At 38.4% G+C, this 12506-nt stretch overlaps 1 protein-coding gene across 2 annotated transcripts in view; it reads right to left on the bottom strand.

Annotated features, from left to right (window-relative positions):
• pigg (phosphatidylinositol glycan anchor biosynthesis class G (EMM blood group)) overlaps nucleotides 1-12506 on the bottom strand; it is a 134498-nt gene that overhangs the window by 92638 nt on the left and 29354 nt on the right. For both annotated transcript variants that reach the window (XM_061929798.1, XM_061929797.2), the window contains exon 6: nucleotides 5324-5536. In XM_061929798.1, the coding sequence (XP_061785782.1) occupies nucleotides 5324-5536 (213 nt within the window). The remainder of the gene's footprint in view (nucleotides 1-5323; nucleotides 5537-12506) is intronic.

The raw sequence follows: 12506 nt of genomic DNA, 5'->3' as shown, positions 1-12506 counted from the left end.
ACAAAGTATCACAAGCATCAGCCTTTTTTTTAAAAGTTCAAAATAATCACCATAGGGCTAAAGATAGAGTTGTGGTTCAGCACTTCGATAAAGAAGGTAAGAAACACTATTGAATTAAACAAAGAATTAGTCACAAAGTACAGAGGTATTCTCTACTTATTGGCGCCTTTGCCAACAATAATCTTCAATAAATATAAAAGTGATGTTAAATGTTAATTTTCACATTGTTAAATCCATTGTTGATGTTAATCCTCAAAGTAGTTACGTTTGGGACTAGATTTTTTTCCTTTCCTATTCCCCCCATGTTTACGATTTTCCTACCTTTTTTTTACAGGGCGCTGCCCATGTTGCAACTCCATCATTGATCCCATTCTGTCCACCCTGTAACTGTATGTCTGTTCTTCAATGGGTTTGAACTGAAAAGGTAATTTCGTTATACTTTTTAATTGCAATGAGAATAAAGTTCCTTCCTACCTATTACTCTAAAACTAATTTATATTATGGGAAATAACTACCAGTTTCATTTTCTGGAGCAAAACATATTGTTGCGGCGATCTGAAGGTGTGGCTGTCTCGTCATTTTTATAATCTTGCACGGTGTCCTGCGCGTGGCCGTGTACCAGCTTGGAGCCTGCAGGTAGACTAGCTACTTGTGCAGAAATTCGGATTGCAAGGACCAACACCACTACCCTATCTGTCCTTTACCCAGGCATTAGTCTCAAAGGTCACCGAGGTCCAGTCCCGTGAGAGCTTGAGGAAGTACATGCACAGAGGCCCGAGAAAGGTTCCTCTCCCAAAAAATTCCACCAGAGATGGCAATGCTGTATCGAGACGCCTTCTGTAATATCATATCATGAGCATACAAGTCCATTACAGCTGAGAAAGGCCCACAACAAGAGAATGGTGTGCAAGAGTACCCAGTAATCCGAATGCTCCTCAACATCATTGCCAGGAAGCGGCAGAAACTGTGAAAATGGTCAGGGTAAAGGGAAATATGAATGTAGCAATGTCCAGAGACATCCTGGATGAAAAACAACACTTCCCATCCTATCCAGTAATCCAAATGCTCCTCAACATCATTGCCAGGAAGCGGCAGAAACTGTGAGACGAGTCAGGGTAAAGGGAAATATGAATGCAGCAATGTCCAGAGACATCCTGGATGAAAAACAACACTTCCCATCCAACCTGATGGAGCTTCGGAGGTGTTGCAAAGAGGAATGGGGAAAGAGGAATAGGTAAAACTGCCTGTGTCAAGCTTGTGGCATTGTATTTAAAAATACTTGAGGCTGTAATTGCTGCCAAAGGTGCATCAGCAAAGTATTGAGCAAAGACTCTGAATGCTTATGTACATGTGAGTTTAAATGTTTTTATTTGCAATAAATATGCAAAATGTTTTTTAAAAAAACCTTTTCACATTTTCATTATGGGGTAATATCTGTAGACTTCTGAGGACACAAATTAATGTATTCCATTTTGGTATAAGGCTGTAACATAACAAAATGTGGAACAAGGGAAGCACTGTGAATTCTTTCCGTATGCACTGTAAAGGTGTTTTGACAACTATTGTGTTTTAAAGAGAGACAAGGCTGTGTTCGGATAAAAAGTACGGTACCTGTTGACTTCTTTCCTGCCTACTGTCGTACACTATCGTTTAAAACCTTCATTTACACTTGTGTCGCATTGTTGAAGTTCAGAATTTCTAAATTTGTGAATCAACTAGCTGATCTTAACCGTGATTGGAAGTTTCTGTTGTTGTATTGAAATGTATCTGTGGTGTTGGATCTGATTACTGCTGTTGGCGTGTAAAGAGCGACAATAAAATGTAAAAAGAAAGTCAGACTCTGTGTGTCTCGGTCTGGATTGTTACATTCGTGTCAATGAATTGTGTTAGCACCCAAATGAGCCGAAGACAGATACTTCTTACAGTATTTCAGTCGGTGCACATTGGCGCAGGTGCCATTAAGGAAAAGAGTTTCAGTGCACATCCATAATTACCACTGGAGTTGTCATCTATTTTACTGTCTTTAACACAAAAGTTCCTCTAACGTAATTCTCACTTTCTTCTTGCGTGTTGTAAAGATGATTTACCGTTTATTGAGGGAAGAGGCAGAGGTAGTTGTATCAGGACATCCCTAATAAAAAGTAATACAATCTGTGGTAAAATCTGAGAGTCATGATCTTTCAACAGCAAAGGCAAAACTGTGAACAAGGTAAGAGTGTTCAAATGCACAAATAAGCTGATTGCTACCAAGGTGGGACGCAGTAGGACAGAGATTTTACATTTCCTGAGAGTTACAGGACAGATGTCGCAGCTGGCATTTCTTTTGTTTGAGGGCCTCAGTCTGCAGTGACCCAAGGCGCTTTGCATTGATTGTTGGGTTGGTTTGTGAAAATTTGCTTTGTATAGCACATACATGAATAAGTATGCACCATTGCCTGAATTAACATTCACTGTGGCAATGCTGGTGATAAATGGGGATTTGCCAGACAGAAGGGTTGGTAGACATATTAGAACCTCAAATTAGAGGCACAAATCCTACAACACTGATGAGGCTGCAGGAAGACTAGCTACTTGTGCAGCAATTTGGTATTGCGAGGACCAACACCACTACCTTATCTGTCCTTTACCCAGGCATCAGTCTCAAAGTACAGGGAGTTGTGAAAGGTCCTTTTAAGATGCCAGAGGTTAGGAACATGTAAAAACACCATATGAAGCAAAACATTATTATTATTACACCCATAATTCTACTTTACTACTCCTCATGATAGATCCAAAGTAATGTTGGTAACCGTGTAATTAGAAAAAAATTACTGCACAGTTTGGATTTCTAGCCCGACACCCAGTCACCGGAGATGTCAAGTGGGCAGCCAGACTAAAAACAAAAGCTAATGATTGATCCATTGTGGCGATCCCCAGCGGGAAAAGCTTAGTCAAAGCTAACCCAAAGCAACGCTCAGACAAGTTCCTTAATAAACATTTGACATACATTTTACAAATTGTGACATCTAGAGATGGAAATCCAAAACCGGTTCTTGTTCAGGACCGGTTACCAGTGTATCAGTTCTGTGAAATCGCTTGCCAGTTTGTCTTCCGGTTCTCTTAACGGTGCCTCCGGGTGGGGATAGCGTCATTACGCAACGTGCTTATTAACGTTAGCAACATGGCAGTGCCCGGGCGGAATAAGCGTACCGAACTTTGCTGACATGACATTCATGTCAGCAATTCAACTTCAAATGTGATATTAACTCATTACCTGCAGCACAGTGACATGTGTCAAGCCTCTATTAAATACAACTTTGATGTTCATGGCTTAGTTAGTTTTTTTTAGAAACAACACATTTTCTGAGATTTAAAATTTTAGGTTTTCATAATCTGTAAGCAATAAACATATCAAAATAAGGTTTAAAATATATCATGTTGTATGTTATGAGCCAATGTATTTTATTAGTTTCAACTTGTAAATCTAAACAAACCTTTGCATGGTATATTTTCTAGGTAGATGACAAAGATTCTTAAAAGTTTTAAAAATGTTACGAAATGTTACATTCTTGTGTAATTTCCACGTTTTATTTTGTAAAAAAATTTTAAAATTTATTTTCCTAAGTTTTTTCTATGCTATGTGCCCTTCATGACCTCGCTGTTGGCTTGGTAAGATCATCTATTTGTTATCTTTTTTTCCAAATAAGAATCGATAAGAGAACCAGCAGAGCACCGAATCGTTAAGCAGAATCGGAACCGGAAAAACCTTATGAATTCCCATCCAAAGAGATATCTCAACATTTAATGCTCATTAAGTTTACAAAAAACAACAACAACACCAAAACAAATCAACACTTCCAGAAGTAGCTGTTCTGAAATAATTCTCCTTATAGAAAAGTGCTATATAAATCTAATCAATTATTATTACTATCATCTTATTACTGTACCATGGCAACAGACCAAAATAGAGAGTAAAAATTGCCGCAAGATGATACCTACACCCCCACAATCCCTCACTCAACTTTTAAGAAAAACAATCCCAATAGCAAATATTTATCGCACTTGTCTTGCCAGTGTAATGTGCATTTGTTTTATGTTAACCAAAACTAAATGTGTCTAAAAGGGCAAATGCGCTAACTCCACACATAACAGGTTGAACCTATGTTCCAAATGTTGTTACCTAAGGTAATTTGATGACATTTAATAATTTGCATCATTTATACATTTACAAAGTGTCTTCTATTTCTGCTCTTACTCAAAGGTGGGTACTAACTTGCTACATTTACTCGGTTACAATTACTTAAAGGCTATGGGTCTTTTAAGACTTCACTGTTGTGTTTGTGTACTTATGTTTTTTTTTCTAAACTAAACAAAGTTGATGCTAATCAACTTGTTTGTTATCCTTTTATCCAAATGAGAAATAAAGTACCAAACCGTTAAACAAAATCGAACGTGGAATCAAAATTGTAAAACTCTTACCGATTCCCATCCCTACCGGATAGCTTATGTTACAATTAGTGGTTTACCTGAACATCCATCTATGTTCTACCGCTTGTTCCTCTCGAGGTCGCGGGGGGTGCTGGAGCCTGTCCAAGCAGTTTTTTTTAATGTGCAAATTTTAAAACATTTCTAAATATATTAAATTAAAATTGATTGTCGGTCCAAGGAATTAGTTTGGCGTTCAGACAGTTCACTCAACGCTGTCTCTTTTACACTGAAACCCAGGGAGCATGTGCACGTACACAAAAACAAGTCCCAGAAAAGCAACTCACAATTTGCAGTCATGTCGTTGTTACGATAGGCTATAAATTCAATTACAGCTGACGTTACCTAGCCAAATTGCTTTCATTAGCGAAAAAACACACAAAGCTACACATGTTGGAGGCTGTAAGAGGGTGGAATGTAATGCTTAAAAACAATTAAAAAGTTAGCGCCCTCTTGGCAGCTGCGTAAAGGTTGCAAACAGCCCCTTTAGATAACGTTTTGAAAAAAATTGTATATGTCAGAGTAATTTTAATGCAACATTTTTTGTTTAAGTATTTTTGTGAAGAAAAAACCCTACTTTGACTTTGTAACATTGAGTTGCAGACTGATCGCTATATTTATTAATATAATCATTATACTTATTTATAATCTATTGATTACTATTTGAAAAGATAAGTTAATTCAGCTTGTTAGAGAGACTTCTTCCAGCGGGCACTGTCACATGACTTTAACAGAAGGACTAGTGACCTTTGACTCCACTTCACTAATCAAAGGGAGCTTTGTTAAAAGAACAATGAAAGAAACAGAAAAAAAAACACTTGTATTTGTAGTGTAAAAAAACACTGTATTTGTAGTGTACCTTTTTGGTTGTCCGGAATGCTGTCTTTGAGCAGGCAACTTAGCTGGTGGCCATTGAGATGCAAGAAGCGCAGTTGGTCTCGAAGTGAGCTTTCTTCCAAAACACCAGGAATAACACGGCCCACGCTGTTCTGAGATATGGGCAGGCCCAGCGACAGGGCCAGGGTTGGAGTCAGATCAACCTGTTCCACTTCTCCAGGCGTCTCCATCCCCACTGCAAAAGCACACAAAGGAATTCTAATCACACACCAGCATATATCGAAATATTCACTTTAATATGAAGCACAAAAACAAATAAGATACCTTTACTGCTTTAACACTTTGTCTTGGAAGTACATTTTCTCATTGTAGTTATCTAATTAGAGATTAATGGACGTATCAAGCGCTGTCATTTATTAACTAAATTGTGTGAGGAAATTAGCTCAACCTTTGTTCACACTGAAACATGTCAAATTTTAAACATAAAAATGTGTTTTCTCTCACGGTTTGCTTTTAAAAGCCCACAAAGTCAGAAGATCTGCATGTTGGCTGTCACATGACTGCCAGGATATAAAGTTAATATTGACAACTTCATTTGTTGTTAAATACAGCATTAAAAAACAGCCAGATGCAGGAATGCGGCTGCCATCACCAAGCCTTCATAATTTCACTGCTGTGTTCGCTCTGCCTCCGTCACACAGCGATCAGCTGCCAAAGGACAAAGACCATGCAGATTGGAGACCAACAGTCAACTGACCAGCTAACAATAAATGGAGAACTGTTGGAAAACGTCTCAAGATTCACATATATTGGAAGCATATTCACACAGAATGGAAATGCTGAGACATAAACATCAACTCCCGCATTGGAAAACTCACAGCTGTCTTCAGAACAATACAGCCAATATGGGTTAGTGGTGGAATATCCATGACACTAAAAATCTATCTCTTCAGGTATGTAGTACTTCCTACAGCACTCTATGCCAGCGACACCTGGAAATAATGAGGAAAAAGTTGGATGCCTTCAAACAAGGTGCTAAAAGAATAATGTTGATGAGCAAATACACTGACCACATCACCAACAAAGAGGTATACAAGAAAACTAATACACAACCACTCAACAAAGACATAGAAACACGTCAGATGAAAATCGCAGGTCACATCATCAGAATGCCACCAAAACGTGCCCCCAAGGTAGAAGAACAAAAGGACGACCAAATCACACATGGAGAAGAACTTTCCTCAAAGACCGAGAAGCTTGAGACCACAACTTGGCAAGGGCTGAGAAAGTCTCCCATGATCAAACGGAATGGTGAATGCATGCTGCCCAATGCACTCAACATTGTGAGAGGAACTAAGTTTAAGTAAATAAGTCTTATCCAACAATGTGGGAGAAGTATGCATGTCAAAAAGAATACAAGTGAACCACGTAAAGCCCTTGATGAAAATCTTGGCAAATACATTTTCAGCTACTCGCTCGATGATGATAAACCTATGGTCAAAAATAAAATCTTAATTCAAATTATCAATAAAAAGTACACCACAGACAGCTCGAATTGTTGGGTAGCTCCCCTCCTATTCCTTAGTCCCAGACAGCGCCTTCCCAACAATCGGCAACAAGCAATCAATCACCTTATGTTCCTCCTCTCCCTCCCTCAGCTAAAGGAGCCGGAGATGAAGGACAACTTTTTGGACTTCATGAAGAACATCTTCACCAATGACTAAGCTGAAGTTGCACCTGCATTGAAAAAGGACCAAGAGTGTTGGTACCTACCAACAAGACGGGACAAATCAGAATTATGTTCAACTCAAGCGCACAACACAACCACATAGCTTAGAATGACGTGTTGCTCCAAGGTCCAGATTTAAACAACAGTCTAATTGGGGCCCTCCTGCGGTCCAGAAGTGAACCAGCTGCCATCATTTCTGACATTCCGCAAATGTTTCACAGCTCTGTGGTCAGAGAAGATCATAGTGACTACCTCAGGTTTTTGTGACCATGGTCTTAATAATGAAGTGGTCGAATTCTGTATGAAAGATCCACATGTTTGGCAAATACCCTTCACCAGCTGTGGCAGTGAACGGGTTGCAATGGAAGGAGAGCAAGAGTCGGTGCCGAAAATTGACGCTTCCTGGAACGTCTCTGTGGACGATGGGTTAAAATAATTTCCCAGCGCAAAGGAGGCAATTGATGTCCCAGGAGAAGACCTCACTAAAGGCCTAGGAGACCTCGACATCGGTCAGGATTCTCCTCTACTGCAAAACAGTCTAGGTCCCGGATACCATTCCAAGCAACGATGGGGGAATAAGGAAGATCTAAGTAACAATTGTTAAGAATGGTAGAGCCAGGTCGTTCCTCCGAACTGTCTTAAAAGTAATTTTTCTTCTATCCACATGTACTTATTAAGTGCATAGAGCTATTCTTGATATGTTTCAGGTTCTTGTTTGTTTGACATCTAACAGATGCCAAAAAGGGAGTATTCTGCCTCTCCTACTTGTGTCAACGCACCTACACTGCCAATGTGACACATCCATCCATCCATTTTCTACCGCTTAGTATGATTTTTTAAATTTCTTCTTTTTGGCACTATCTATTGGTCATGATACTTTTGTTTAATTGGCAGATAAAGCTGTTAACTTTGAATTAGCCATTTTGATGACTGCTTTGCATAGTGAAGAGAGCTATAGCCAATCTTCCTCCATTCCTTTTGGTTTGCTCATCAAGAAGCAGCCGTTCCGCATCCAGTTTAAATCCCAGGTAATCTCCAAATTAGAATAATACGGCATTAGGAGTGTGGTTCTAATTTGGGTAAAAAGCTACCTAACAAACAGTAAACAATATGTGAGGATAGGAGAATACGCATCAAGAGTTCTTATATATTGTTTCTAGTGTATCTCAAGGGTCAGTAGGTCCAAAACTATTCTATCTATATATTAACATCTGTAAAAGCATAAACGACCTAAAGTTAAAACTATTTGCAGATTACACCACTGCATTCTGCTCAGGGAAAAACACATAGGAAGTAATAAAAACGGTGTAGGTAGGTACACTAAAAAACAGGTATGAAAAATACTCAAACACAAATAACAAATAGAAAGTGTAGACATTGACATAGTGCAAGAAAACACATTTTTAAGAGTTAGATAATAAAATGAGCTGGAAATCACACATCAAGTACATACAACAAAGTGGCAAGAAATATTTCAATATTAAATAAGGCAAAATAACTTCTGAGTCAAAAGTCACTTTATACACTGTACTGTCCTTTGCCGTTACAATACCTGAGTTACTGTGTAGAAATATGGGGAAACAATTATAAAAGTACACTTGACTCGTTAACAGTACTGAGGAAAAGATCTGTCAGAATAATACATAAGGCTGGATATTGAGAACACACAAAACCTTTTATTCATTAACTCTGACATATTGAAACTAGGGCTGCAACGAGTCGTCGACAACTATATTTGTCGCCGACAACTATATTTGTCGACGACAACTATATTTGTCGACGACAACTATATTTGTCGACAATAGTTGTGCGTCATCACCTGCATTAGAAAAGGAGTGCGTCATCACTTATCACACACATCCAGAGACAGACAGGCACCAATGTGGAGGTATCATAAGATTAAACATACAATCTGTTCAATAGCCAACATTTTAAGAATTAAAATACAATTCTGCACATTAAGTCTATTAGAGTGCTAAAACTGCCGATAGTTAATCAATAGTCAATATACTAGTGTGCAGCTTTTTAAACATCATCACAAAATGCATCTTTCTTTTTGAGGAATTGGGGGGTTAAATCACCAAAATGATTCCCGAGCGCTGCCACCGGTGCTGCTCACTGCTCCCCTTACCTCCCAGGGGGTGAACAAGGGGATGGGTCAAACGCAGAGGTTAATTTCACCACACCTAGTGTGTGTGTGACAATCACTGGTACTTTAACTTTATCTCACGCTACCCTCTATACCTCTACTCAACTGGTCGAGACAGACGGCCATCCCCCAGCACCTGGGTTCTGTTTAAGGTTTCTTCCCACAGCGGAGTTTTTGCTTGCCTCTGTTACCGTTGCCAAGTTGCAAAGCGCTTGCACATCTGAGGTTCAGTTGGTTCTTTCTCTCTTTCATTTCTTTATTTTCTCTTTTTGGAATGCTGATTATGACACAGTGATGGGACCAGACAAGCTCTGCTTCTTCTCACTCTTTTTACACTCTTGCTCACTTTAGCAAACGTGTGTGCTTGTGAAGTTTTAACATGTTCCAAATAAGATAAACTGATTGATTGATAGATTGTGGTTTGGTCTCATTCGGCAAGTCAGGAATGAATCATGCATTACATTTAAGCCCAAATTTTTCTGTATAGGAATGCAAGGAAATAACCATAATTTGACATCTTAAGAAAAATGATGTGCTTCACTATTTTTAGTCAAACAGCTTAGACATTTAAATTTAACGGATGCTGGCTAGCTTAATGTGTGATAGTGTGTTAAGTAAACCTCACTCACCGAGCCCTTAAGAGCCGCACTGGACAGTGGATTGACAGCCTAGGTTTGTAGCCTACCGATTAGTGCCGCTTAACTCAATCAGTGGGTGTGTGTGGTCTCAGGACAATGTGCAGGGCTAGTCCGCACAGAATAATCCTTGTTAGAGGTAGCCAATTATATTATTATTTTAGCGATGAATATATGATTGTGGTTAATTAGCTTTTGCATACTTGTGTATCAACCATTACAGAAATATGGAAAAATACGGTTTGATAATCACTATTGCTGTAAACTTACAATACATTAATTAGGCTGGCACTCAAATATATTTGTTAGCATTGGGGTGTGACAAGATTAGGATGTGACAATATTTCTTGTTTAAAGGGGTCATTATATGATTTTTTTTTCTACATTTAAAACACTTCCCTGTGGTCTAAATAACATTTAACGGTGGTGCTTAAGTCCAAATTTGCACAAATGTTGTTTTACAGACCATTCTAAAGTCACTTTCTGACTGCCCCTTCAGAATGGGCTGTTTAATCAGCGCCTCCAGGCCAAGCTCCCTTCGACTGCAACTCCTTCTTTACTGACAGATATACAGGCGAGTCTCCAAAAACTTAAATATTGTGCAAAGATTTGTTTATTCCAATTAGATTTACAAGGTGAAACTAATACATGACATAGGCTGATAACATGCAACGCAATATATTTCAAGCCTTCTTTTGATTACTTTTGATGAGTATGGCAAAACCTCAAATTAAAAATCTCAGAACATGTTGGGTTTTCAAAAATTGTAAACCATGATCATCAGAATTATAACAATTAAAAGCTAGACATATCTCACTTTGCATGTAATGATTTCTTATCACATACTAGTTTCACATTTAAAGTTAAATGAATGAACTTTTGAACAATATTTAAAACATTTTTAGTTTCACCTGTAAGTTAGAACTATACTCTGGGCTGTATTAGAAATGGCAATAGCGGATGATGCATGTACATGTATGAGCCAGTCTGTCCCACAACAAAAAGATAAAGAAAAAGAGGAAACTTTCAATACTCTTAAATTGAGTGATTCCATAATTTTTTTTCACTCAGCTTGATTTAAAAATAAAAATGTTACTGATTACCACAACTTATTTTCTTGATTTATTTTAATGTTTCTTAAAGCTACAACATTGCCGTTTGAAATGACTATAGTGTTGTGTCATGGCTAATATCTGTTGAATGAATATTCTCTAAGTCTGGGGATTCCATCATTTTTCCGGGTGTTGTATATTGTTTTACAATTGACTTAAAAGCTGCAAAGCTCATTTATTATTTATCCCAACTCAATTACATTTTCAACACCTTTAGAGGTATGCATATGGAAAGTGTAAGGACTTTTTAAATTATTTTAACCGACTTGAAATATTTACCATTATTGGTCAGTTATTGAGGCACACTCATACACATCACACACACAGATGACCATCTAAAGTGGCTAACATGACAGGACATACTCCAATAATTCCAGGACAAAAAAAAAAAGATTTTGCAAACTCATATATATATATAAATACATTTCCTACATAACTTTCTCCCAGTCAAATGTTGCCATCCTTCTGTTCAAAAGGGTTGAATTTGAGCGTGGCGCAGTGGAAGAATGGCCGTGCGCGACCCAAGGGTCCCTGGTTCAATCCCCACCTAGTACCAACCTCGTCATGTCCGTTGTGTCCTGAGCAAGACACTTCACCCTTGCTCCTGATGGGTGCTGGTAGCGCCTTGCATGGCAGCTCCCTCCATCAGTGTGTGAATGTGTGTGTGAATGGGTAAATGTGGAAGTAGTGTCAAAGCGCTTTGAATACCTTGAAGGTAGAAAAGCGCTATACAAGTACAACCCATTTATTTATCATTTATTCTTTGTCCACTTGCGTTTGCTTTGATATTAATATTAATTTGCTGGATATTAATTTGATATTAAACTGATGAAGAAAGTTTAACAAACACAATAAACCCGTATCTGAAGTATAAAAATGCATACTGTACAACCAGCAATAAAGCCTCATTTTTGGGGGAAGCCCTGGGAGGCTCCCAAGCAGACACACCCACCCACACAGATTTTCACCACTGTGCAGTTTGGAGATTTTAATACATTCATTAATTGGAATAGCAACATAATGTGCACTTTAACACCAGAGATTACTCCTGCTCGCCACTGTTTTGAGGTGTGGTTTAGGGATGTGGCGTTCACAAGAGAACAGCTTTTTGAGCCGTTAACTAGTGAACTATGCTATTCTGTGAGTTAGTACTTTTTGTTCATGTAAAAGAGTCGCTCAAAAAATTTGATGGTTCGGCCAGTGTATAGAAGCTGTGTTAGATAGCTGTGCATAATAACCCGTCACATCTCTGGAACACTCTGACAAGCTACACAGAAAGGCATGGCAAGCTACTTGTAGCTTCTGAGCGACAGGTTGGAGATCCCTGCCCTAAACATATTTTTTGGAATTGTGGCCATAGTAAATTTTTAAAAGGTAAAACAATGACAATATCTTTAAAATGATGTTAGAGAATGAAGATCACATTCCAGAGATTAGCGTGAATGCTGTGATATGAGCATTCAAAAGAACCGTTTCTTTTCATGCAGTATTAGTAGGTAAAAATGGCTACATGCAGTTTTGTGGGTATGTTTTCAAAATGCAAGTTCGGGATGGAGGCCTTTTTAATAAAAACAATACGA

The sequence above is a fragment of the Nerophis lumbriciformis genome, linkage group LG34 (assembly GCF_033978685.3).
Source record: "Nerophis lumbriciformis linkage group LG34, RoL_Nlum_v2.1, whole genome shotgun sequence".
NCBI lineage: Eukaryota > Metazoa > Chordata > Actinopteri > Syngnathiformes > Syngnathidae > Nerophis > Nerophis lumbriciformis.
Note: the sequence above shows the minus strand (reverse complement) of the source record. Positions and strands in the feature narration are given on the sequence as shown.